The sequence below is a fragment of the Corylus avellana genome, chromosome 9 (assembly GCF_965113065.1).
Source record: "Corylus avellana chromosome 9, dhCorAvel1.hap1.2, whole genome shotgun sequence".
NCBI lineage: Eukaryota > Viridiplantae > Streptophyta > Magnoliopsida > Fagales > Betulaceae > Corylus > Corylus avellana.
The window spans coordinates 927,886-954,817 of record NC_142498.1 but is presented as its reverse complement, the minus strand read 5'-3'; the positions used below and the strand labels follow the sequence as shown (position 1 = coordinate 954,817).

Sequence of the window (26,932 nt, the reverse complement as noted above, 5' to 3'; positions counted from 1 at the left end):
AAAGAAGGGCAGAAATGCTCGTACAAAGACTTTGATTAAAACTTGATAAAGTTGGCTTGAATAGTACTATAATTAGCACACCTCTAGGCTCTACGAAAATTGCTTTTGTATTTGATATTTTTGAATTCATGTGGACGAGTCTGTACAACCTGATTCCTTGCAATTTGATATTGCTGCCCTAAAAAATGAAGTTAGCTGAGATGCCTGCCTCGTAAGGCCCGCGCCCTTCTTCCATAGAATCAATTGGAATAGTGTTACGATTCTTATGTCTCATATGGATTAAGTCTAATCTTAATAATGTGTATATAAGTTATTGGATACCCTCCTTTTGCAAGCCAGTTTTTAAGAGTAAGTTCTAATCACAGAAAATTCAAATCCATATTTTAAAGCGGGTCAATAGACATAACCACACTTCACTAGATAATGTTAAAAACTATATTTTTATTCTACCACTATCTTACCCCGTTGACCACTACCGTGAGATAATGATAAGCCAATAGCAATATTACTCTTTCCATATATATATATATAGCGGATCAATAGACATGACCACTTCACTAGATAATGATTTTGTTACAAAATAAATGCCAATAGCTTTGTAATTGTAATCAACTGATGTTGATTACATTAAACTAGAAAGGCTTGGCCCCTTCTTCCCCTGAGATTTTGCTTAGGCGATGAAGGAGTAAATCAAAATCATCTTGGCTTCGGATGAGACTGAGACGCACATAACGATCAAGTTCAGCACCAAACAAGCCACCTTCCCGGCCAGTTATACCGGCTGCTTCCAGGACCGAATAACAATCTCTATCCTCTTCCCTCTCACACTTCAACCATGCATAAGCTGTCATCATTTCAAATTGTTAAAATTATAGAAATTTTGCAATTCAAGTCCATATTTCTTTTCTGATTTTTCAACTAATCCGGTCTATTAAATTCACACGTGTTCTTCAACATGTAATTTTTAAAAATGTGCGGTTTGGATAAAATAATGATTTCAAAACGTAGTTAATAAAAACATAATTTTTAAAAACGCAGTGAAACGTTTAATAAAATTCGGGTTCAGCCTTTAAAATCGTACGTTTAAAAAAAAAGGAAAAAATACAAAATCAGGTCATGTGATTTGCTAGATTTATAATTAGCTCCATGTGGTATTAAAATGAACTTAAAGGTTTCTGTGGTATGCCAAAAAAAAAAAAAAATAGTCCCCAGGGTCAAATTCCGTCCACTAATTTAGCAGATTCCATTAGTGTGACACTTACTTAAATAGAACATGTGTTACAATTTTATAGACTCTAACGTTTCACGCTATCAGAATCTGTTAAGTTAATAAACAGAATTTTGTTGTAGGAGTACCTTGCCTTTGGTTTGAAAATGCTGCCTTTTTTTTACAAACACAGTCCCAAACTGAATACTTTTCACGGTTTTATTTTAAAATGTGTTTGGCCTACGAAATCACGGACCCAAACGCACTAGTGTTCCCTCCGTGTGAAGTATTGCTAGTAAACTGTCAAATATGATCAAACTAAGAACACCCACCAATCAAATCATTAAATCTTGAGTAACAATATTACCTGGAGAAGGTGCTCTAACTTTCTGGGAAAAACTGCAGTACTGTGGTGCAAGTTTCTGGAGAGAAAAGCGTTTAGACGTGGACAAAGTCTTACTCAATTTTTCCCAGCGATCTCTCATGATCTCGTAACCAAATTCGAATATTTCTCTTGCTCCGTCTTCAAGGACTACTTTTATAAGCTTTAAAGCTCGTAATTGAGAATCACGAGAAACACCAAAAGTGTTTAAGGTCATATACGTTGTCATTCGTTCGTACACAGCCTCATCCTTTATTATTGCCCACCTGCATCAAACCCACCAATATGACCACCGAAATTCGGATCCGGATCTTCAACAATGTAATGTCTAAAATATTCAGGTGATAAATATGAGAGAATTTTTATGATTAGGCACACCTATCTGAACAGGAGAGCGGGCTGTTTGAGATTCGTTCGAGTAAATGGACTCTATAGAAACTGTATCACATTTATTGGAATTACTAAAATTAAATTCAAACAACAAAATTGTTAGAGATTCCTTATGCCTTTTTTGGTAATATAGTAGTTGCATGCACTACAAATCTAAGTTCAAGAACTACTTGAGAGTTGAGACTAGGAACAAGTTCACAAAGAAAGGTGGAATTAAGATCGAGCAGCCATATGCTTTTACATAATTGAATCCTTAGCAACAGTTTATTATTACAACTAAGTCTTATTAAGTGCTTAATTATGAGGGTGGATACTGGGTTTTCCGTAAAAACATATCTATATAATGTTCAACAAATTCCAAGATCTCATAGGAAACCAATTCTCTTATTTAACCAATAAAAAATAAAATAAAATAAAAAACCAATAAAATAGTTTAATATGATTAAGATTCGATAAGTAATGCTATAAACTACATTTTTATCCTGCAATTATTTTACAACGCTAACGTAATAGTCTTAACCAACCCTTGATTAGTCCTTGTTAAAATAATAATAATAATAATAATAAAATCTAACAGTTGATTAAGAGTAAGCATTGTAAAATGGTTGGAGGATAAAAATGTAAGTGCAATAAATTTTACTATCAAAATTACTAGCAATTAGGGCAGTGGATGTGAGAATCCCTATAAGACTCATATGTCCAAACGGGTCTCTGACAGCCCACCTTTATGTTCGGACAAATAAACCTCATAAAAGCTCTCTCGATCATATTCTAACAATCGGGTAAATTACTAAAAATCTTAACTATTTTATATATACAATGTCACGTAGGTCATTAAATTCTTACCCGAATCTAGCGCCGGCATGACCGGTGAGTTTAGAAATGGTAAAAATCATAACATCTTCATCAGCAGGAGTAGGAATTGGTGAAAAGTGTGGCCAATAATAGGCATGATCATGTATAGCTTTGGCATTTGGGTGGCCATGGAGGACTGCCTTTCTCAGCTGTCCGTCGGGATTGTTTGGCGAAGTTACAAACTCAATGAAATTCATAGTAGCATTGCTCGTTCTGTTCTCCCACAAGGATGCATCTCCTTCAAATCTGTAGTTCTTCGATTGGAAAAGCTCTGTTTGCAATTTATAAACCTGTGATATTTTGATTTCACCTTCATCGATTGATCTCCATTATAAAGGAAAATACTTTACTTATAAATACAGCAACTATATATGGATTTTTTTTTTTTTTTTTTTGAGATTATTAAGAATATTTTACCATGAAATTCTTTAAATTTTGATTTTTTAATTTTTGTTTAATTCATTATAAAGAAATGTTATACATCACACTTTTATCCTATTTTGCTGATGTGAAATTGTTAACCGGTCCTTATTAACAAAGTGAAATAAAAGTATAGTGTATAACATTTTTTTCATTATGTCTTTACTAAAATAATAAAGAGTAATGTTAAAAATTATATTTTTATTTCACTACTATCCCGCATTGCTGATGTAGTAGTCTCAACCAACCTTTAAGTCAATCATTGTTTATTTAAAAAAAAAAAAATTCAAGAATTTATATTTTGTGAATAATTGTGAGATAAAAATATAGTATATGACATTAATCAATAATAAAACACAAATAATTTCTTTAAAAGAGTACGGTTAGGAACACTACATATTTATAAGTAACTTCCATGCAAACTGATAAGTTCACTTGATGTTTACTATGTCAGCCACTAAATAAATAAATTTATCTATCAATTAATTTTTTTTTTTTTGCCCAACTGACATCACGTGGCACTCATGTAGAATGCCACATGAATTTGTAAAAAAATTATAGTAAGATCTGTAGTAGTCCCAACATTTTTTTACTTTGAAAATATATTACTTAAAAAAAAGTAAGTAGTTTACGGATGTTAGAACAAGTACGAACCGGGTAATAAGGAAATAAAGCTACGACACTTGCAGGCGTAGAGGAATTATCGGAGGAGAGTGCATTCACTGCAGCATTAAGAAGTTGGGTTGAGCCGGCGCCGAAAACGATGTACCTTCCGGCGGTGATAGCATTTCCGACGACGGAATGTAAAGTGCGGATGTGGCTCTCGAGCTCTGGAGAGATGAAAGAGTGATCACTGTATGAATACCCCATTCGATGCCACCCCGCCACAACAAGTGCACTGCTTGTTGCATGTTGCATCCAGAAAGGTTCCAAGAAATATGGATCTCCACTGCAATTAATCACAATATCTCAATAATAACCAATTATCCAATTGTGATAAGTGTGTATATCTTATATGGATAAGATACATTTTCTTTCATAATTAAGTGAGGTTCTTAATTCTTTTTCAAAAAAAAAAATAAAAAATAAAAAGTGAGGTTCTTAATTCGTGAAGTGGAGGTCTTTAATTCGAATCTCTCTTTCTTCTCTTGTGTGGACATATTAAAAAAAAAAAAAAAAAAAAAAAAAAAAAAAAAGTGAGGATGATATCAACCCCAAAAAAAAAAAAAAAAGGAGAAAAGTTCATGGTGTCAATTGTCACGGACCCACACTCATTGTGGGTTGTCACGGTGGTTTTTTTTTTTTTTTTTTAAAAAAAAAAAAATTATAGGGATATTTTTGTTTTATTGGAAAAAATTTAGGGTCATTTTTGTCTATTTATGGGACAAAAAGGGATACATTAATTGCAATTTATGGTAGTTTGGGGGATGTTCATGCAATTAAAAGTTTAGGGAGGACAATGCAAATTGAGTATTAATTTGAAGGGGGTATGTGTATTTAAAAAAAAAAGACAGAGAGATTGTAATGATCCAGATGAGGTTCAATTTGAGGTATGCACCCTAAAATGGGCTAGCCTAATATGAGATAGCTAGGTTTAAGAGTAACTTTTCACGTTCCATCATCTTTGGAGTTTTTGATATATTGGTCAGATACCCAACACTTGCTATCAAAATAAGCACCACATCACGAGTTTAAATCTTGGAGTAGGAGTGGCAATTTGTGTTCGCGTGTCGGTGTCAGGTTCGGGTCGTGTAAAAGCATTAGTAGAAGATTATATAGATTAACCCTAACCTGACCCATTTAATTAAATGAGTCAAATCCTCCAACTGTAATTCTCTAATTTTGTGTTGGGTTGTGTCAAGTTTGGGGTCATATAAAAAATTGTCAATCATTATGTCATGTTTCGAGTTTGGGTTGTGTCAAAGCATTAGTAGAAGACTATATAGGTTAACCCTAGCCTGACCCATTTAATTAAATGAGTCAAATCCTCCAACTGTAATTCTCTAATTTTGTGTTGGGTTGTGTCAAGTTGAGGTCATATAAAAAATTGTCAGTCATTATGTCATGTTTTGAGTTTGAGCCGTATAAATGTATAAGTATAAAACTATATAAGTCAACTATAACCTGACCCATTTAAATAGCATGTGATAAATTTAAATGCTTTAATTTTTGCATTGCGTCAACTTCCAAGCTTTTGGCATATATATTATTAATTTATTAGGAGACTAGGAATAAGACGAAATGCTTAATGATGACAGCTAGCGGTAGATAGAAAAATCTTTTAGTCATGTCGCTTTCTACTCTATATTTAAAAAAACGTGCCATTCGTAATTCTTTGTTGTTGCTAAAACCCTTTTTAAGGCATTTCTGTTTGAGGAATGTTGAAAGGTTTTTTTTTTTTTTTTTTTTTCGTCAATATTATTTTTCACATTTTTTCTGAGGACTGGTGAGGTAATTTTTTTTTTTTTTTCTAGAAAATAATATGCACATAGAACCAAAAAAAAAAAAAAAAAAAAAAAAGGAGTAAAAAAAAAACGGAACATTTTTCTTTCCGTCTTATACATGGAGAATATTTAACAGGACCCTCAAAATCCTCTTTCTCTTTGGAATTCCACAAGCATAAATGTAGCACTAGAAGTCTAGAAAACCTAAAAGGAAAATTGAAAAAAATTTTAAATTGAACTAACATATGCCATATAAACTTTTGTTACAATTTCAAGAAAAAATAGTATCACATCATAACTTTTGTTTGGAGTTTCTCAACCATTATGAGCCAGATTTTCAGTAATTTACGATCTAAATTATTAACAATCTAAATAGTAAATTTGAGAGAGCCCTTATATATATATGAGGTGAGCTGTCTTAAACTTATTCGAATAAGTAATCCAACTCTCTAATATTTACCGTCTAAATTGTTAAAGCAATCCACGCAACAAATGTGAACGAGCTAAATCTAAGACTTATTTGAAAAGGTGATCTCCATTCAAAGTTTCTAAGATATCTCTAAACAGTAAAACTGATGTTAAAACAGAGAGAAAGAGTGAAAGAGATACCTATCAGCGTTTGCAGGACAAGCAGGCAAAAACAGAGAGCAATCAGGGCCTCCATAGCAGGAATTGCAGTCACAGATGGGTTCCTTTCCATTGAGAACCAACCCATCCAAGTAGGCTCTGCCATGGCCGGAGCATGAGATGGCTGCCACAGCTTCTGCTTCTGCTGCAGCTTTCTTGCTCCAACTCAGATTCCAATCACCACCCACGTACAGATTTCTCACAAAGAAGAGATTAACAACCGTGGAAAATGCCGACCAAGCCAAATAGACGACGGAAACATTTACCTTATTAGCCATGTTTTCTTTCTTTTCAAGCTCTGTTTTCTCTCTCTCTCTCTCTTTTAAGACAAAAGAAACATGCATGTGATAAAATGGTTTGAAAATTTGAAAATTTCAAACATTTGAAATTTCAATGCATGTCGGCGTTCAATCATGGAAGCTATGTCTAGGAGAGAATTGATGATTAATTTTTCATTTTTATTTCAAAAATTAATGTATACATATTCATAACAAGACTGAGCTAAGAGGCACCTGCAAAACAAGAAGAAGATAATCACAGAAGTAGTGTCGGCCGTGGCCAGCGGGGGCGAGAATTCTCTTAACATTTTCAAATATCTCCATGCATGTGGAGACTGAAGAGATATTTTAGAAATCAATAAATGCGGGCGTGTCGCCATCCTGGCCCACCTCTTTATAAAGTAGTCGGCAATCTTGTGTCAATGAGATGTTGTTTTGAGATTCCCTTTTGTTTTGTTTTGTTTTATTTTATTTTATTTTTTTTTTTCTGGGTTTTTCTTATTTTTTGTGATGCTTGTTGCGTGGAGTACTAAAATGTTTACAATATCAATATCACCTTTACAAAATTCATAAAAAATATCTTTAGCATATATATATATATATATATAAAAGCTCATAAATCTTTTAGAGAAAGTGGAAGTAAAATGTTGGATTTTAGATTCTGGTGAGAAGAAAGTGGTTGTTGGAAAAGATCCGATCCAAGAAATGGTGGGATCTATATTTTCGACACTATTATAAATTTCTACAGGAAGGACAATGAATAAAAACGTCATTGCTTACTTCAAAATGCCTTGCGGTCGATGCCCATTGCCTACTGTGGACTAACATTTCTTAGAAGAATGAAGATGAGGTCTGATATTATAACTATGTTTTGGTGGCAGGGGTATAAACGAGCCGAGCCTGAGCGAGCTTTCCTTGTTTGGGTTTGGCTCTTTTAAATTTTACTCGAGCTTATAATAAGCCAAACCAAGACAGCTTGCGAGCTGGCTCTTATATTTATTTATTTATAAATTTAAACTTTAAGTACTCTTAAATGACTCAAAAAGCCAGCTTGCATATGAGCATTTGCTTAGCCTAGCTAACCAAGTATGAAGTCTAAGTCAATACGATAAGGCACTTGTTTTCGAAAGAGAGGATACATCCTTTTATAGATAAACAAACTTGGGGATTGGTATTTTCTTAATAATGTGGGACAAGTTAACATGTTGTATTCAAACTGCATTGGGACAATGCCCCATACAAAAAAATATTTTTTCAACGTTTCTCTCTTAATCTCCCTTACCAGTCACAGCGCATCTTTCACCCCAACTTTCATTTCCCACTCTCTCACTCTCGCTCACCAAAAAGACAGTGATCCAAAGTATTTGGGTATGTTTGATTCTTCAATAGTTTCTGTCTTTCGCAATCTTACTCAATAGTTGCTGTTTAATTTTTCTTCCTTTCGTTTGGATCTGCTCTAATTAAATCTAGATCTTTTTAATGATTGTTCTCTCTCTCTGATCACGAAGGGTCTAAAATTTTTCATTTTCTAACGCTTAAACATAAATGCAATTTTAAGATTTTAATAATTATGAGATTTATAATTAGTTATGTGTTACTTAGTTTATATATATATATATATATATATATATATATATACATACAAGCTTGCTCACGAGTTTAACCGAGTCGGCCGAGCTTGCTTCATTTTATATTCAAGCCAGGATTTGTGTTCACGAAGCGTTTCATTTAATAATCGAGTCGAGCACGAGCCGAATTTATACGAGCCGATCCCGAGCTCGCTCGCGAGTGGCTTGCTCTCTTAACATCCCTTTGCCACTCCTGCTAGTTTCAAACATTTTACAGTTTCATCTCAAATTTATATTAATTTTTTTTTATAAGAAAAACTACATTAATTTTTCCCAATTAAGGTTTCGGAAAATTACAATGCATTCTCCATTGGTTTGAATTAGACAAGTTTGCTTATATTAGAAAATACTCTACATCAATTACCTAAGAGCATGTTTAGAATTGCACTGAGAAATAAAATTTGTCTAAAAATGACCTATATGCATGTATGAAACAACATATCTTTGGCCGCCACCCCCACTTTAGGACCATAGAAGCAAACAGAATATAACAAAGCAATGTTTTTGTTAAAATTTTCAATTACAAGTAGTATCAGCCATGGCAGTGGCAAGGTACTCCACCCAGTGCAGTTGGGTACCGGTGTACCGTAATAGGTGGCTGAGATGCCAACCATTGCAATGGTGAGGTAACCCGGCCACTGCAATGGCTGGGTATCAGGCCACCCATGTCAAGACGCCTCAACACCCCGTGATGATTTGGTGAGAGATGCGATAGAGCAAAAATAATGCACCAGATCTTAGTCCCAATGCTTACCACAGGCTAGAGAGTCTCAGAAGTCAGACCAATTGATTTCTATTTGATACGAAGTAGTGATTGTCGTAAGTGTCATGTGGCAGTCGATATTTTAGTGGTTACCGTGATAAGTGTCATATGAATTGCCACGTTAATTTCTTAAAAACTTATAGTAAAAGCTATAATACCCTCAACAACTCTTGAAAAAAAAAAGTCCAAGTGGAGTGCTGCTAGGAATACTATATTTTTATTATAAAATCTCTTACAAACTGACGGGGGCCCTACAAAAAACCAATTTTTTGCTGACACAAGTTTTCTGACGTGTTAGGTGGTCTAACACGTCAGGAAATCCTCCTGACGGGGCATTTTTGACGTGTTTCAGACGTGGCAATTCTAGGTGTCAGGAATGGAAAATTTCTGATGTGTTAGATTTAACACGTCAGAATTTTCTGACGCGTTAGATTAACACGTCAGAATTTTCTGACGCGTTAGATTAACACGTCAGAATTTTCAACTTCTATTTTGCAAGATGATAAAAGGGAGCCTCGTATTAATCATTTATTCTTTGCAGATGATAACTTGCTATTTTGTAAGGCGGATTACAATCATTGGGAGATTATCCTTTTTGCTCAGCACTTAAGAACAAGCTTCGGGGCAACGTTTAAATAGGGAGAAGACTGCTATATTTTTTAGTAGGAACACCCCTATAGATGATAAAAGGAGAATATTGGAAGTAGCAGGAATCCCATCTTCACAGAGATATGATACCTATCTAGGCTTACCGGCCATTGTGAGGAAGTCTAGAATGAGAGCTTTTAATAGTATAAAGGATAGGGTTTGGAAACGCCTTCAAGATTGGAAGCTAAAATTCCTATCCCAAGCAGGAAAGGAGATCCTCTTGAAAGCGGTCATCCAAGCTATACCTACCTATAGTATGAGTGTTTTCATGCTATCAAAGGGCCTCTGTAATGATATCAACTCCCTTATGCAGAAATTTTGGTGAGGTCATCAAGCAAACAATACTCGGATCCATTGGATGAGTTGAGAGAAAATGGGTACCTTGAAAGTACGGGGGGGAATGGGGTTCTGAGATCTCCATTGCTTCAATAAAGCCTACTTGCCAAGCAATGTTGGTGGTTGTGGAAGGAGGAAAATAGCCTTATTGCAAGAATTTTGAAGGCGAAGTATTACCCAAACTGCTCCGTCCTAGAAGCACAAGTGGGGAATAAACCTTTTGTGTGGAAAAGTATTCAAAGTACTTCGTCACTTGTAAAAGAGGGTTTAATCTGGAGAATTGGGAATGGGGCTAGTGTGCATATCTGGGGTGACAAATGGCTTCCTACACCTAGTACTTACTGTGTCCAATCTCCCCAAAAAATTCTGGCAGCAGATGCAGTGGTCAGTACTTTAATTGATCCAGATGCCCATTGGTGGAAGCAACCTTTGCTGGAAGAGACTTTCAGCCCAGAGAAAGTTCATGTGATTCAGAGTATTCCAATTAGTTCAAGCAACCAGCCTGACACTCAAATCTGGAGAGGCTCTGCTAAGGGAGAGTTCTCTGTAAGCAGTGCCTACCATATAGCAAAGGAGCAGGAATCACTATATACTGCTGAGAGTTCTAGGAGAGTTGATGGCAGTGATATCTGGAGAAGGATGTGGCAACTGAGTATTCCAAATTCTTGGAAAATTTTCTTTTGGCGGGCATGCCATAACCTACTGCGCACACGGGATAACTTGGTGAGGAGGAAAGTAATCAATTATCCATCATGCCCTTTCTGCGAGAAGGAAGCTGAAACTACCTTCCATGCTCTCTGGGGTTGCATCGCGGAAAGAGACACTTGGGGGGCCAGTGCAAAAAATTTTCAGAAAAGTTATTTTCATACCTCTGATTTTTTCCAAGTTTCTGAGGGCATCTTTCAAAAAGGGGTGGGGAAGGAAATAGAGATTTTTATTGAAAATGCTAGGCGTCTTTGGTTCAGAAGGAACAAATGGATTCACGAAGGGGTCTTCACACACCCCAATGACCTCGTGCTTGCAGTTGGTACTGCAGTAGATGAAGTCCAGCAGGTTAACATGACAAAGATACCAAAGCATACTCTTCGGGTGGAGGCCCAACAACAATGGAAGAAACCACCGGAGGGGTGGCTTAAAGTAAACTGTGATGCTGCCCTTGATGTGAGGAATGGCCGTATCGGAGTGGGTGTTTTGGTGAGAGACCACGAGGGAAGGGTGATGGCTGCAAGAAGTGTCACGAAGTCTGGATTCCTAGAACCTACTGCAGCTGAGGCCTTGGCCTTGTTTGAAGGTGTTCGGTTATGCAAGGATCTGGGCATTCTCAATTTAATAGTAGAAGGTGGCGCTCAGGTAGTGGTCAATGCCATTCAGGCAAGGGATCCGACATGCAGTAGATTCGGCCAGCTCATTGACAACACAAGGTCCCTTCTAAGGGATTTTCCTAGATGGCAAATCATATATGTGAGTAGGAATGCCAATAACGGGGCCCACAAACTCGCAAAGGAGGCCACAAGATTGATCATGGACTGAACTTGGAATTATTCAATTCCGGATTGTATCTGTGATCTTGTTTCAACTAAGCTTTCTGCTCATGTTGTTTGATAATTTCATGAATAAGATTATTACTTCTCAAAAAAAAAAAAATGATTAATTAGTGACTGACTTATCAACTATACACTCTTAATAATTTTGCCAATTATTAACTGTCATGTCAATTTATAAGAAAATTATCAAATATCAGTTGCTAGCAATACAACTTATATCCGATCAATCATTCTTTTTTTTTTATTCAAACGAGGTAAAGGGTAAAAGGGAAACAATCAAACTTGAAAGGTGTTCCATAGATGGGAGATGTCTGTGTTCCTCACCAGGGTTGCGTTTGGATTGTATCCTAGTATTTCACAATGGTTAGTAAGTCCACAATTGTAGTTACTAAAAGATATACAAAGCTTACAAAGAAACCCAATACACAGTGGACCACTGGCTATCAAAAAGCATTTACAAGGCAAGCTAAAAGTATAGACTGAATTAGACTATCACTGAGAGCAGTAGCCTCATGAAATAGCCCATGCTTCTCCAAACCCAATACACAGCGGACCACTGGCTATCAAAAAGCATTTACAAGGCAAGCTAAAAGTATAGACTGAATTAGACTATCACTGAGAGCAGTAGCCTCATGAAATAGCCCATGCTTCTCCAACTTTGATCTTACCAGAACTATTCTTGTTAGCATCTTTCAAAGATCTTGTAAAGCTTCTCTAATGAAGCTACCTGTAGAAGGCAAGGGGATATACATCATTTCCCACCCAGACCATCCCATCATTCTTGAACAAAAAAAAAAAAAAAAAAAAGAAGAAGAAAAAGAAGAAGAAGACGCCTATAAATTGAAGGAAGAAATCAAGCACCGAGAAAACACCAAATTATGGGACTTCTTAATGTTTGTCAACTGAGAGGGAAGCTGACAAAGGATGAGGCTTCCCAACCAGCACTCATGCACCTTGATAACTTCCAGCCCAGGTCATAGCTCAAGATGTTTGTTCCTTTTAGTTATTCCCGAGTTTTTTTTTTTCTTTGTTTTTTTTCTTCTTATATATTGAGAAACTACAGTAGTAGTCAATAAGATGCTCCTTGATGGAATAAAAATTACCCGGACAAAGGTTCCATTTGAAGCCATAGAAGTAGGTGGCTTGAAAAAGAGTCTGATGGATGGAAACAAGACGTGCTGGATTGACCATTCACGCTGGGCCCATGCACTCTCTGCCTCCGAAAGTAGTTCGTGCTCGATCTCATTCTCCATTAGGACGTCATCCCCTGGAAATGCCACAAAGCAGTCTAAGGTTGGAGGCCAAAGGAGAAGAAAAGAAAGGACTAATAACAATGATAAGTTGAAAAAGGAGGGGGGAAGGTTGCACACAAAGCTTTTCAATTTTGACTGGAGTAATGTGTGTGTGGACACTTGAACTGAAAAAATGGACCAAATTATAGCGAGGGAAACATTTCATTTAGTTGCTAAATGTCCGATATTTGTTTTCATCCATGTTTCTGATATGTAAACCATTGATAAAAAAGCTTGATTTTCAGGCATGCAACTCAATCATAACATCATGGTTCCTAGGCAATTCTGGTCAATGGTTTTCAAGGAACAAGAAAAGCCAATATGTGACATAATGGAATATGAGATACCATGAAAGCTCAGCAGCGAACAGCCATACCTATGTCATCAGAGGCTTTTTCTTCATCTTCAAGATTCCTGAGAGGTGTTCTCTTTTTGTAGAACTGCAAACCATCACCTGATGGATTGGGTAACATAGGCGGATGCATAGCATAGAAGTTTCCAAGAGCAGCTGAAACTGATTGGAAGCAATTTTTTTCATCCTCCCAGTCAACCTAAGACAATAATAAATCACAGTTCACAAGAAATATCCAAGGAAAAGGAATGCCAGCATTGATATCCAGACTCCTCATGGTTCACCCATCAGTGTTTTCACAATTGAATAAAGAGACACCATGTGATTATGTGAAAGAAATTTCATCTCTCATGATCTAATAAAGGCATAAGATATGCGATCTCTTGACATCAGACTTGGATACAGTGGAAGTAAACCCCCATTTGTTCATAGCCGCATATTATAATCTATCTCACCAAGATGCATTCCAGCCCCAAATGATCACCAGTATAGAACACAAGGAAAAATATTTTAAATATTGATAAAGTATAAAAGTAGCATAGATGTGTGGCCGTATGCATCTGTGTGAGTGTATGTGTGTTGATACATGTTTCCAAGTATGTGGGTACTGAGGGAACATTCTTTTCAGAGCAGAAACTGACAATGTCTTTCAGATCAATAATCATCATCCAAACGATCAAGATTGTACAGAAGGGAAAGAAATAAGCATAGAAGAACAAGTTATTACAAACTTTGGAACGTACATCATTGCCCAAACAAAGGACGAATTCCGGGAGGCGATCAATGTCAGGAGTGTACTGGTCAAGTACCACTGGAAGTCTAGACAAATTCCCATGTTTATCAATATGAATGCAGAAATACTCCTCTAACATTTCCATCTTTTGCCTGAGCAACTCGGTATTCATCTGGAGAAGCATCAAAAAACAATGTTCGCTAAAAAATTAATCAAATGTGGGTTATGAAATGAGAAATGTGCTTCTAGAAATCCTTTACAAATCTATGCTAAAAATATTCTACTCACATTCATGATGGATAATGAGAATCATCAGAGTCGAAACTACAAACAAACAAACTAACTGATATAGGAATATTGTAAACCTCATTATTTATTTAGGAAAACAAAAATATCAAAGGGTTAGATAGCACTAGGACTGGTAATAAACACAAAACTCACACAGAAGGCTAGGAAGAGAGAAGGCAAGGGAAGAGAAAGGGGGAAGAAGAAGAAACTAAGAGAACAGGAAGAGAGAAGAAAAGGGGGGGAGGGGGGGAAGAGAAGAATCAATTATTCAGTTTTTTTTATTCCATCAGTCTGCCTCAATCGGAGTTAAGCATGCTTAAAAAGAATCGCGACTAAACCCTAATACAACGCCATTTATTGACTTGCCTAACAAAATCTAGGGCAACACTCATTTATTGAATTACAAAAACACTCTTTACTCTTAATAAATAAATAAAATATACAATTAAATACTAATAACCTAGAACCTAAATAAAATTAGGTGGACCGATATTTCATGCTTCGTCTCTTGCATCACTCAAACTCTATTATAATGTCTCAAAGTATTTCAAAAGAAACTCGAGATGTCAAGAAATCAAATTAAATCATTTAAGGTCGATCATTGAAGTACAAGGAGAAGAGTATTCTGTAAACTGAAAGGATTACTCCTTCCTTTTGCTTATGTTTACTCAATCTGGAAGAGAGCTTACAACCTCCAAATATTCTTACTCTATGATTAAGTAATACTCAATAGACACTGTAGACCTTATATATGCATACCCAAAGTTGTGAATACTAAGATTTAATGCTGCTGTATAATGTGCGTGTCTGTAGATGAACACTTGGAATATGAACATGCATTGACCCCTTTCAGCCGTCTCGTGTTACCAAAAACAGCTTAAAATAACAGCAGAAATCAGAAAGAAAAAGAAAATTCTTATGCCGACTGATGCAACACCTTCATATACATTAAAAAAAAAAAGGAGTAATAAGAAAATTCAGTTAGAAAAGAAAAATCTTCGTGTCCAAGGCAGTATACAAAACGTTCACCTAAAAATTACTACGTAAGTTTAAAATCCAATAAAATCGACAAAAGAAGGAAAAGGAAATCGGTTAAAAGCAAGTATCTACACTGTAATTTAAAAAGAGAAACATATAATGAACATAAGATATATGAGATCAATCCAAAGGAAGAGCCTAACTTACTTCTGCAATTTTTTCTATTAGGTCATTATTCTCATGGCCTTCTGGATCTAAATTTTCTTCTTTCAATGCCAACATAAGCAACTCAGACAGTGGAGCCGGCTCACTTAATTGTATAGCATTAAAATGGGAAAACCGGCGCAGAACTTGCTGGTACATGAGCTCTTTGCTGTGAGTTCATTAAAACAAAAAAACAGACAATCAAGTAAGTCATATAACAGGTCAAAAATTCAGGGAGGCATGAGAATCATATATCTAGCACCTACTAAATCCAAGACCAATGAACCATATTGAAAAGAAATAGTAATAATAATAAACAATAAAATAAATGCAAAAGTTGATTCTCCAGAATCACTTATTTCAGAAAATAGCTTTTTGAAGAAGAGTATCATGATGAATAAAGTGTATTATAAACATACATTGAAACTAAAGCTCTGGACCCATGTAAATCAAAAAGACTTTTGGTCCCAAAAGTATGTTCGTGGTAGTTTAGTTTAATAGGTCCTTCAATTAGCTCCTACGGGAGTCTTACATTTTTTAATGACTATATTTAAACTAGTAAAAATATTAAAATGTGGTAGCCACGTACTGATATGGGTAGTTTTGTCATTTTGGTTTCTTCTAATTAACAGCTCAGAATTAGGATTCTTATAATTAGGTTTTCTAAGACCTATTTTTCATTAAACATGAAATAAGAATTGGCAACTTTCACATCTTTATTTGGAATTGAGATTGCTAAGATCTCTCACGTTCTTTTATTTTTGTTGTTTTTGCTCATAGTTCTTTTTTCTGTCAGATGTGCCGGCAAATACCCACATGCTCACCATTAAAATAGGACTAACATGATTTTTGACAAATCTAGAGGGATGCAACCTAAGCAGACGGGAAGTATATAGGAGAAACCCCCTATTAGGGCAAAAAAGTACAAAAGTCCTCTCACCAATCTTAAAACTAATTGCAGCAAACCATAACCCTAACCACAATCGCGGCACCTGCATGCCATAGTTTTGATGTGCTACCACTAAAAGCTGGTTTACAAAGTATTCCTTTTTTTTTTTTTTTTAGTTGGGGGTTGGCAAAGAGGAGAGATTAGGAAAAAAAGGAATAAAACAGGAGAAAGGAGGGGGAAAAAGAAAAAGATAAAGGCACTTTTAAAAGCCCACTATCTTGTAGCTCATCAATTGGAGTTGTATTCAAACTTGGAAGCTTTGTTAAATGAAAATTAAACCTTCATAATTGAAAAATTAATTTAAAAAATTACAATGCTGGATCTCGGTAAGAAATCTATCATGATTCATATGTATATATGGTTTCCTGGATAGTTAACCTTTAGATTATGTGGAATTTCAAGAAAAATACAAGAGTTATTACCTCAAGTTCACCACATTTGCAAGATAGAGATGAGTGTCATGCTGAAGCAATGCAAAGACGTCATCTGCCATTCCAATATATGTGCAGTGTCTTACAACATCCAGCAGGCCTGTAAAAACATATCTCAGTATGAACCAGCAGCTAGATCTACCTGACTCAAGGAAAAGCTCGGCTGTCTAACAGTCAAAAAAATGTGTAAAAATCTCACCAGAATGATAATTGCAATCGATTTCTTCAATAAGCTCCTGAACGCTTGTAATATCTGCAGTCTCCTTCGGGTTCCTTCTTTGTCTAACAGAGGACCTACAATTGGAATTTTTATTTTCCTCAATGAGAATGTAAGTTACCAACCATGCACTTACAGCATATTAACATTATTTTAAATAAAATGTCAAGAGAAAAATAAATACGGTAAGACACTCCAACCTCCCAGGAATTTTATTGAAAATACATGGATCTCCCTCGCGGGGGCACAACCTGTGTACATTATTATACTTAGGGGCACCTTTACACTTTTAATGATAGTTGTCGATTACTTATTTAAAAAAATCATTATTTGTCTGATTCAATAGTACTACATTATTATTATACTTTTTTATTATAAGAAAATCAATCTCATTAAATAGCACAGAGGGGGCGCAACCCAGGTACATAGTGAGTATACAAGAGAGATCTCCTATAATAGAGGGGGGGAAAAAATAAAAAAAAAATAAAAAGAACATAAGTCTAAATTTCTTGTAAAACAAGGAAAGTGAGGACTAATATACGCCGTAATCCATGCATAAAGGGACTTGAACATAACATATTTTAGTTCTACCATCAAAATCTCGGAATCTTCAAAGTGCCTCGCATTACGCTCTCTCCAAATGCACCTCATTAAGCACTACGGGGAGTCATCCTCTGAGCTTCTAAAATGTTACGCCTTCCCACCTAACCTCTCCAATTAGCCTGTTACTCTGTTACCTTCCTAGGCATAACTCACTCTACACCAAAAAGACAAAACATTGAAACCCATAATTCTCTTGCCACCTCACAAGAAAGAAGAAGATGATCTATGGACTTTCCACTCCTCTTGCACATACAATACCAGTCTACCACTATAAAGCTCCTCTTCCTCAAATTATTCAAAGTTAAGATCCTTCCTAAAGCCGATGTCCAAACAAAGAATGCCACTCTCAAAGGAACTTTACCTCACCAAATACTCTTCCAATAAAATAGGGAGCCAACATGAAGGGATAGTGCAAGATAAAAGGATCTTACTTCAAACTTGAAAGAAGGAGATGAAGCTTCTTCCGTTGGGATAAGTCATGGGTGTTGTGTTAAACACCTCTTTTTTGTGACATGGCAACTTCAGCTTCTTATTTTTTATGAGCTAGCTATGAGTTTTTTAACAATGTGATGTGCCGGTTATTTTGGCTTATGTGGTAGTAAAGTGATATGGCAATGACAGCTTGTGCATTATCGTGTCAAAGGGGTGAGACATGGTAGACGAAAAAGTAAAAAAGTTGGATAGAAATCAGACAAACGGATTGTTGAAGCACATCAAGTGTTATTCACAACAACACATGTCAAACACAATTCTACTTCTTTAAGAGACTTTGATAAGAGTCTTAAGATATAGAGTTCTTAGATGTATAGTTATCTAGAGTTCTATTGTAAACAAGCTAGTATAGTGCTCTTAAGTTGAGTTGTAAATCAAACTACATATGTACCCTCTATATATATCAATAGATGCACACAAGAGAACATACGGTTGAAACCTATTACAATGTATTTGTAGTGCTCTCATAGGGATCTATTTGAAATTGAGACAAAACCTAAGAACCTGATTACTGAAATTGGAAACCTAGGGAAAATTGATTTTTCCCTTAATGTAAAGCAAAAGCTTACAAACCAAAAATGGATCCTACCTCACAGCATCCAAACTAGGATTCTTTTCAAGTGATCCACGAGGCTTAGCTTGCAAGTAGGCATGTAACCTTCCAGCAGGATCAGATGAATCTGTTCTAACCATTTTATGCACCGGAACTTTTTGTGATTTTGATCCTATCAATTACATTATGAGGCACTTCAAAAATGAGGGAACTCCCAAAATGTGAGCAACTATGAGTAATAGAATATACTAGGAATATGAAGGCAACTAAGGACAAGCAACACAATCAAAAGGAGAACACTTCACCATACCAGATTGTGAGGGGCTGAAAGTAGAATCCTTATCCAGAGCCATTTTATCATATGGAGATGGTTCTACTTTCTGCCACACCATGAGACAAAAGATGCCAAAGAATACAAGTTATCAAGCTACAAATATGGTGAAATTGAAAGCACCACGTGCTTAGTCAAACTAAATGATTTTGGAATACAAATCAGGTGATTAAATTCATCATATCCTATTAGCTTAGAATTTTGGGAAAAGTGACAATCTGTCATGATATTAGACCAGGTGATCTTAAGTGCAAACCTGTCTCCACTCTCCCATTTAAAGTTCAAAATAATACACCCTACTCATTAAAAGTTTGGGGTTTGTTGCGTAAGGGGTTGTTAGAATCTTGACTAAATAATTAAAGTCACTGTCTCCATCAACTTAGGCTTTTTGGATCAATGGCAATTTATCAATGAAAAATCAAAGGACACATGCAGGTTAGATCAAAGTGTCTTCCACAGAAAAGTCCAGGGAGCATACAAACAGATTGGTTTAGTGCATACACTACAACTCTCAAATTCTAGTGGCAGCTCCGTAATTTGGATCATTCATATGGAAAATGAGATTTTGTCAAGCCTGATTCTCATGACATTAAATGCAATCAACCTTATATTACTCAAATGGGTAACTATTGGCTTTGGTAACAGCTACATGTTTTCATGATCAAATGAAACTTTAGGGTTACCAGTCTAACTAAGGTGAGATAGGAGCATCCTTTGTTGATGAAAATGGTGTCCCAGGTACAAGAAGCACAGGACCTCTTCACTTTCTAGACAAGGTTTTGGGATATAATCTTTCTTCATTAGAAGTTTTGGAGTTTCAGGTGGTTTTGCACAGTTTTTTAACACTATTATTTAAGTGGCTCTAAATGATCCAAAGAAGTACGGACAGCTTCTTTCCATTTGTGAAAGGATTAATTTCTCTTAACTATTTAATCAAGTTCCTTTAAGGATTTAAAATGTGGAATGGTTAGGGGAGAAGTGCCAAACTAAATTATGTAATCTAATCACTATAAGACAACCATTGTAAATGTTTCAAAATGATTCTAGAATCTGATTGAATCGACAGAAGAGATCTTGGCAGAATTGAAACATCAGAAATTGAGCACAATTTATCAAAAGAAATGGACTGCTTATTTGTGCTATACTACTAATACTTGTATTCGCTACGCTATTCTACCCTAGCCCGACTGAGGGAGAATTATGGGGCATGTGTGTATATACATACATATATAATGCTGATTCAAGCAAGCATACTATGCTTAATTACCTCACCATTAAATTAAAAATTAATAAAGAGCAAATATAAACCTGGTTAATTGAAAATTACATCATTAGAACCCACCCACAAAAGAGAAAAATTAAAAATTAAAAAAAAATTACAAAGACATGCCCAACATAGAAAAGGAACCTTTGCTATTGCCAGATTTCAAAAAATATCTCCCAAAATACCTCAAAAAAAAAAAACGTTTACCATGCAGCAATTTAGGGATGAAATTTCAACCAAACCTCAGCAAGAGAAGTTTGAGTATTTTTATATTTTACAAAAAGAATAAGCTCACTGAAATTCTATTTTAAGTCTTTTCGAGGTGGGCATAGGAGGCAACAATCTACAATATATACATGGTTCAAAGAAGCAGATATTTTTCTTATCAAATACTTTAAGGCATCTAGTTTGGAGTTTGGTGACCAAGTTTGCTGGGAAGTACCTGTTCCTGAAATGTCCGTGCCTCATTGGAGTTTCTCAATTTTGATTCAACCACTGACTGTATCTTCTCAATAATAACTTCCTGATTTAAAAGGCTTACCTGCATATCAACACATAGAATCCATCAATATAGAATTCTAACAATGTTGACAAAGACTAATATTCTCCACTGATTTTTTCTGTAAGGAACAAAAAAAAAAAAAAAAAGGGAGCAAGCACAACTGAAGATGTTCTGCTTTTTCACTTCATAAATCAGAAGGCACTCTTGCCTGTTTCGATACATGGCATACATAGTGAAATTGAGGCAGATGGACCAACACCAAGTAGAATGTCTACGTGTATACAAAATGACTGAGAAATCTGACCAAGTATGAAGTATACAGAATGGCGCATCCCAAATACTGCTATGCTTCCACTGCATCTCCTACTGTTTTATTTTTATTTTTCGATAAGTAAGGTTTTTTGACCCCAAGGGAAGGGAGAAGGGGAGATTCGAATTAATGACCAACCACATGATTCTAAAAATATAAATGACAGAAAAGAAAAGAAAAAATGATTTCTTAAGTGTACTACCGTTACAACATGGGTGTATTTCATCTCTGTTTTAAAACATACAACTTTCCAGCCTCAACCCTTAAGAGAAATTGCTGGTGCGGTTTTTTATTTTCTTTTTTAATTTTATTTCCTTTCTTCTCCCCCTAGGAAAAGTCATGACCTTCTTTCAGTTCTAGGTTTATATCTATCAGGAAAAAAAATAAAATAAAATAAAATAACTAAAATAACAAAGACATAAAAACTCCTGGAAACATGTACCTCTCTCTTTGTTGGGTGCACATTGACATCAACATGTTCGGGTGGCAATACAACAGATATATATACGAAGGGTTTTGATGCTTTGGGCAAGGTTGCAGCATAAACAATTTCAATAGCTCTCTTCAAAGCAGTGCATTCTACCAATCTATCTGAATAAAGAGGGGAGAGTGAAAAAGAAAAAAGAATAAGTGAGAGTTCTTATATAATTTCTATACTCTGCCAATACTAAAGTATACTGAAAAACTAAAAAAAAAAAAAAACAGAGTTTTGGAACTCTTAATAGGAGATTGAATAAATACAAAATAACATGGTCCCCAGTCAATTTTCTCACGCATATGAGAGAGAGAGAGAGAGAGAGACAGAACAATATCTAGATCTTTCAAACTTTGTCATCAATAAAAGCATATTTCATTTGCAGATACTTATTCTTTGCTGTTCCAAAGGGAATCATATTAAGAAAATAAGAGTGCTAAAAGATTGAGCAAACAGAAGCAGGAATACTAGGGAAAAAATGGCACCGCTAGGAGACTGATTAAGCAATAACACAACCATTAAAAGAGCTAAAAGTGAAAAACAAATTAGCTAACTAAATAGCTCATCTGAGAGAGTATATGTAACATATCCCAACTATAAAGGAAAGGGCTGACATCGAATTTCAACACCACCCCCCCCCCCCCCCCCCCATTTTTGCCTATATCTCATTGAGAATGTAACAAATAAAATAAAAAGTAATATGATATGGAGAGCACATATATGTCACATCCTTCAAAATAAAATAAACAAAAGAGGAAGATCTTTGCTAAAAATTGTTATTAGTACAAGAAAAAATGGGCAGAAAGAAGATAGAAGGAAGAAGGTAGGGGTGCGAAAAGCAATCAACCTACCACTTGACTTGACCATCCATTTGTTGCTTCTAACAACTTAATGTGTAGTAGCAACAGGAGATAACAACAATTAACTATAAAATCATAATAAATCCCACTCAATATTACATTTAAATGCGACACACATACCAATATTGATAGTTAACAGACGCTCCATTAAAGGCAAAGACACAAGAGTTTGTTCTAAAACACTGCTTTCAAATGCTAGAGAACTAAAGCATAGCTGAGAGAGTTGTAATGTAAATTCTAATGGAGCATAGAAGTACATTACAATTATTAGTATGACATTATAATACATACCATTGATAAAAAGTACCATTGTTATCTTCTTTGCAACATAATTTGAATCTGAGATGAAACCATCCATCTTGAAAACTGAACTAGATGGATTATTGTCTGAATTTTCTATTTTTATAAGAGATCGAGCAACTGACACCCCATAAACTGATCGAATAGCATCAAGCCTTGATGGTGTAGCAACTGTGTGGACATCTGCTCTGGAAGCTCCATGCTGATTAAATAAAGGTTGAAAAGCTTTAGTATGCTGTAAAGAAATTTTCCTATCATGCAATAATTGAGCTTAAAACACTGATACATACATGGTATTAAAATCTCAATTCAGATTTTAAGATCTGACAATTCTTTGACTTTTAGAAACCAGAATGATCTAAATACAAATTAAAATCGTTTACAATGGAGATCCATTAGGATCCCAAACAAGATGGAGTGATCCAGCACAATCGCAATCCAAACTGCAATTTTATGTTTCATAAAACAACTAAAATTGGTAACATTTTCCTTTTGGGCTTCGGTGCACGGGACCAGGGTTTACTCTGCAAGGGTGGGTCCGAAGGGCCCTGCCTTGGAGAGATTCCCCGACATCAAAAAAAAAAAAAAAAAAACATTTTCCTTTTGGGCTTATGGCTAATAAGTGGGTCAAAAGCCCAAAGAAGATACTTGAATCAAATATTCTTTATTAAAACCTACACCATTAGTACTTATTTGATAGCTTGCGAGATTGGTGATCCTTGATTCAATCCCAAAGGCCTCTAATCCCAGGTACGACCTTGATTTTAACAACCTTACATACAGACAAGTCTCACTTGTCAAGCAACCAACCTTTCGGCATGAGAATCCCACATGTATGTGATGAACAGCAAACCGGCTTAGCAAGTCTACAATCTTTGAATAATCATCAGCAGAATTTTGAAGTGTCTTCCTCCGAGCAATCATGTTATAGAATAGATTCTCAACCTGATAATATAGGCAACAATTTAAATTATTTAGGAAGAGAAAAAAAAAACAATGGAATTGCTAGTTCAGTGCATAAGCACAGTGGAAAAACTACAAGTAATTTTGAAAATTTCAATTAGTGCTGGCTTTACCAGTAGCAAATGAAGTCCAATTTCATCTGAGGTTATTCAATAATTGTCAATATAACATAAGTATCTTAAAATGATCATGATAGTTCAGTTAATACCCAAAATAATGAATAATAGTCTGTATAACATGAAGTTTTCACAAGTAATTTCTAGAATGACATTTTTTTTTCTCTAACTTTATTCCCTTTCACACTAACTTTTCAACTTTAAATTACTTGAACTCAAAATAAAAAGGAGGACAAGGCAACCTCCAGCAAAATGTCTGTTTCATACCATTATCTGAGTTCCTTTTACGGCAGCGCACGCTTTCGGTTCATGCTCCATGACACCATCTCTATAAGATACTCTGAACAATAAACTCAAAGAAGTAAATTAAAAATAAATCACACTCCATCCAGTTGTTAACAATCGTAGAAAAGAAAAGAAGCTTAAATTTGAATCATAATTCTCTCATTACTCATCACCCAAATTTCTCATTTAACATAAAACATAAGATTCACAACGCTTATTTCCTTTCATTTTTCCTTTAACATCAAACAAGTAGCACACATTCTCACCTGTAACCATGCAACTGCCCTTTGGTGATGGTTGTGACCGTAACATGACCAACGTAGGTCATGCTTGCCAAAGCCTCTCCTCTGAACCCCATTGACTTTATCGATTGTAAATCCTCAAAAGTTGACAGCTTTGACGTCGTGTGCCTTTCGCATAGGATTGGCAAGTCCTCGTACTACACAGTTAACAGCAAAGACAATGGCCACATTATTATTAGGTGAAGCACAGACACAGTCCCTTTGTATTTGGTTCACCAGAAAATTAAGCTAAAACAAATGCAAAGTGCTTCAAAGGGCAGAGAATCGAGGAAAGAGAATGAAAATAAATTGAAGAAAAAGACAAGTCACTTTGTTTCCGTTCAGTTCTCGAGAAATGAAATTAAGGGCGAAACGGAATCAATTTTTTATTTTTTTAAAAAAATAAACTTTGAAAACGAACAAAGAAAGCTGCATTTCAAGCACAATGGGGTTTTTCTAAAAGCTCTGTTTGGTTGCCGAGAAAATTGAATTAAAGATGAAAAGAAATCGAAAGCCTCGACTAAAAGCACCGCAAACTAACAACACGATAACAAAGAGAAATTCTTTTAATTTCCTTTTCTTCCAGTATCTCAGCAGCCAAACAGAGCATATATCGATTTCTTCCCTCATTATCCCGAGACACAAACGAACAAAAAAAAACAAGAAGTAAGAAGATTGAGAAGACTGAGTAAAGAACTGACTCGTATGCCGTGGCCGTCGTCAGAGACTTGAATGAGTTTAAGGCCGCCGTCCTTGACGACGACGCTTATGGAGGTGGAATGGGCGTCGATGCTGTTCTCCACCAGCTCCTTGACGGCGGATACTGGCCGTTGGATCACCTCCCCGGCCGCGATGCGGTTGACCACTGACTCGTCCAGGCGGTGGATTCTGGGAGGCTCTTTTCGCCGTGGCTCTTGTTCGTTTTCCATCGCGAGAGGCTCAGCGTCGCAATCGCCAGAATGGGTTTCCATGGTTCAGACTCGAGAGACAGAGAGTGAAACACAATGGAGAGTTTTGCTGAGTTCCTTTCTTTAAGAAGGAAAACCCGCGCCAAGCAATATATATATATATCTTTCCTCAGTCAAGTGAGTGATTTCTTTTGAATTTTTTAATTTTATTCATCACATTTTTAAAACTGATTTTATATTTTATTTTAGTGTTTAATTCTAAAAGTTAACAATCAAATCGGGTTTCATTTTCATCCTCATGTCATCTTCTTTGGGGTAAAATTTAGGTATATCTTGTAACTTTACACTAATATAAACTTTTGCTCCGGTCAAATTTAGTTAGATTACACCTTATTAATTTGTGTAATAATCAATACATTCACAATTATAAAAGCGTTTTAGAAAATTTGATTACATAATGTATTACACCATATTAAATAGTGAAGATAGGAATGGGAATCATAGCTAGAGATTATGGAGGAGCTGTAATAGCAATGAGATGTGGATCTCGTCTTCACATCTCTGATCCAGCAATGGCGGAAGCATTGGCGGCAAGAGAAGCTGTCGAGTTGGGCAGGACTCTGGAAGGCGAAATATCATTTTGGAGGGGGATGCTCTTGAAGTGGTGAATGCTCTTCTAAAAGATGATGTTTGTATGGGGGCAACAAGGACAGATCATCAATGATGCAAAGTCTCTGATGAATTGCGGAATTCAATGGAAAATTCAACATGTACGTCGAGAAGGTAATGGAGCTGCACATATCCTCGCCAAGGTGGGGTTACAACATGAAGAATCTCAGATTTGGTCAAGTGACTTTCCTGAATGTATGAACGATACTACTCTTGTTGAGCAACATCTTGTTTTCATCCGATAATGGAATTCATTTTCAACAAAAAAAATAGTGAAATACATTTTCGAGATTCTATCTTAGTGTTAGTGTGTTACAACTAAACTAATCAATAAGAATAACTATTTTTTTTTCATTTTTGGTAATTACTTTCAATTTTGTAATGAAATAGTCATTAGAGATTCAAACAAACAATAAGTAGCTTACCAAAAAAAAAACAAAAGTTTAAAACCTTCGAGAGCTATAATTGAGCCGAGTTGAGTCGAGCTTTAAAATTTTAAGATTGATTCGTTTACGAAGATGTTTATTTGAACTGAGCTATAAAATATGTGTTCGAGATTGACTCATTGAAAGCTTGGACAAGCTCGAGCCCGTTGAGAATGCTATTCGAGCTGAACCGGGCTCAACTCAAGCTCGAACTAGGCTATTATATATATATATATATATATTAAAAATATGTAATGAAATATCACGAACATAAAGCTCTTACAACATAGCATAAAGTTTTGAAAAATCATAATCAAAAGTTATGATGGTTACAAAGTCATAAAAATGACTTTAAGCTTCCACTAACCCATGTACAAATACATTTAAGGAATAGATCTTCTTCGAGCAGACTAAATCAAGGACATGGTTTGCTCAAATACAAAAAAAAAAAAAAAAAAAAAAAAAAAAACCAAAAAACAAAACAAAACAAAACAAAACAAAATAAAAGCAAACTAGAAAACTAAAAATCTATCCTCAACTTGAAGGGCAGGATAACAAATTCATTCTCAACCTGAAGGCGAGGACAACAAAATAAAAATAAAAAACAAAAAACCCAACAACAAAATGGC

At 35.5% G+C, this 26,932-nt stretch overlaps 2 protein-coding genes across 2 annotated transcripts; both read right to left on the bottom strand.

The window, feature by feature from the left end:
• Positions 1 to 318: 318 nt before the first annotated feature.
• On the bottom strand, positions 319 to 6,904 carry LOC132189692 (tryptophan aminotransferase-related protein 3). Its single transcript, XM_059604460.2, has 5 exons — positions 6,308 to 6,904; positions 3,909 to 4,203; positions 2,826 to 3,124; positions 1,575 to 1,855; positions 319 to 844 (listed from the first exon to the last, which is right to left on the bottom strand). Exons 1-5 carry the CDS (start codon positions 6,667 to 6,669, stop codon positions 633 to 635), a joined length of 1,449 nt encoding a protein of 482 aa, XP_059460443.2. The 5' UTR covers positions 6,670 to 6,904; the 3' UTR covers positions 319 to 632.
• Positions 6,905 to 11,801: 4,897 nt separating this feature from the next.
• LOC132190347 (DNA mismatch repair protein MLH1-like) lies at positions 11,802 to 25,346 on the bottom strand. The gene is made up of 16 exons (XM_059605314.2): positions 25,003 to 25,346; positions 24,287 to 24,459; positions 24,003 to 24,075; positions 23,467 to 23,601; positions 22,648 to 22,858; positions 21,464 to 21,612; positions 20,652 to 20,750; positions 18,925 to 18,994; positions 18,651 to 18,786; positions 16,949 to 17,043; positions 16,741 to 16,849; positions 15,373 to 15,538; positions 13,910 to 14,071; positions 13,191 to 13,365; positions 12,626 to 12,789; positions 11,802 to 12,249 (listed from the first exon to the last, which is right to left on the bottom strand). The coding sequence occupies exons 1-16, from the start codon at positions 25,270 to 25,272 to the stop codon at positions 12,205 to 12,207; spliced, it is 2,232 nt and encodes a 743-aa protein (XP_059461297.2). The 5' UTR covers positions 25,273 to 25,346; the 3' UTR covers positions 11,802 to 12,204.
• Positions 25,347 to 26,932: the final 1,586 nt, after the last annotated feature.

Bases quoted from the DNA above. Each gene is read 5' to 3' on its own strand.
- LOC132189692 (XM_059604460.2), bottom strand. From the start codon at position 6,669: ATGCATGTTTCTTTTGTCTTAAAAGAGAGAGAGAGAGAGAAAACAGAG. The intron at 3,125-3,908 runs GTTCGTACTTGT...AAAATATCACAG, and splicing joins CTTTATTTCCTTATTACCCG to GTTTATAAATTGCAAACAGA. The intron at 1,856-2,825 runs GTAAGAATTTAA...GGTTTGATGCAG, and splicing joins CATGCCGGCGCTAGATTCGG to GTGGGCAATAATAAAGGATG.
- LOC132190347 (XM_059605314.2), bottom strand. From the start codon at position 25,272: ATGGAAACCCATTCTGGCGATTGCGACGCTGAGCCTCTCGCGATGGAA. The intron at 24,076-24,286 runs GTGAGAATGTGT...TTTATTGTTCAG, and splicing joins GGGCAGTTGCATGGTTACAG to AGTATCTTATAGAGATGGTG. The intron at 12,250-12,625 runs GTAATTTTTATT...TGCCTTCTACAG, and splicing joins CAAATGGAACCTTTGTCCGG to GTAGCTTCATTAGAGAAGCT.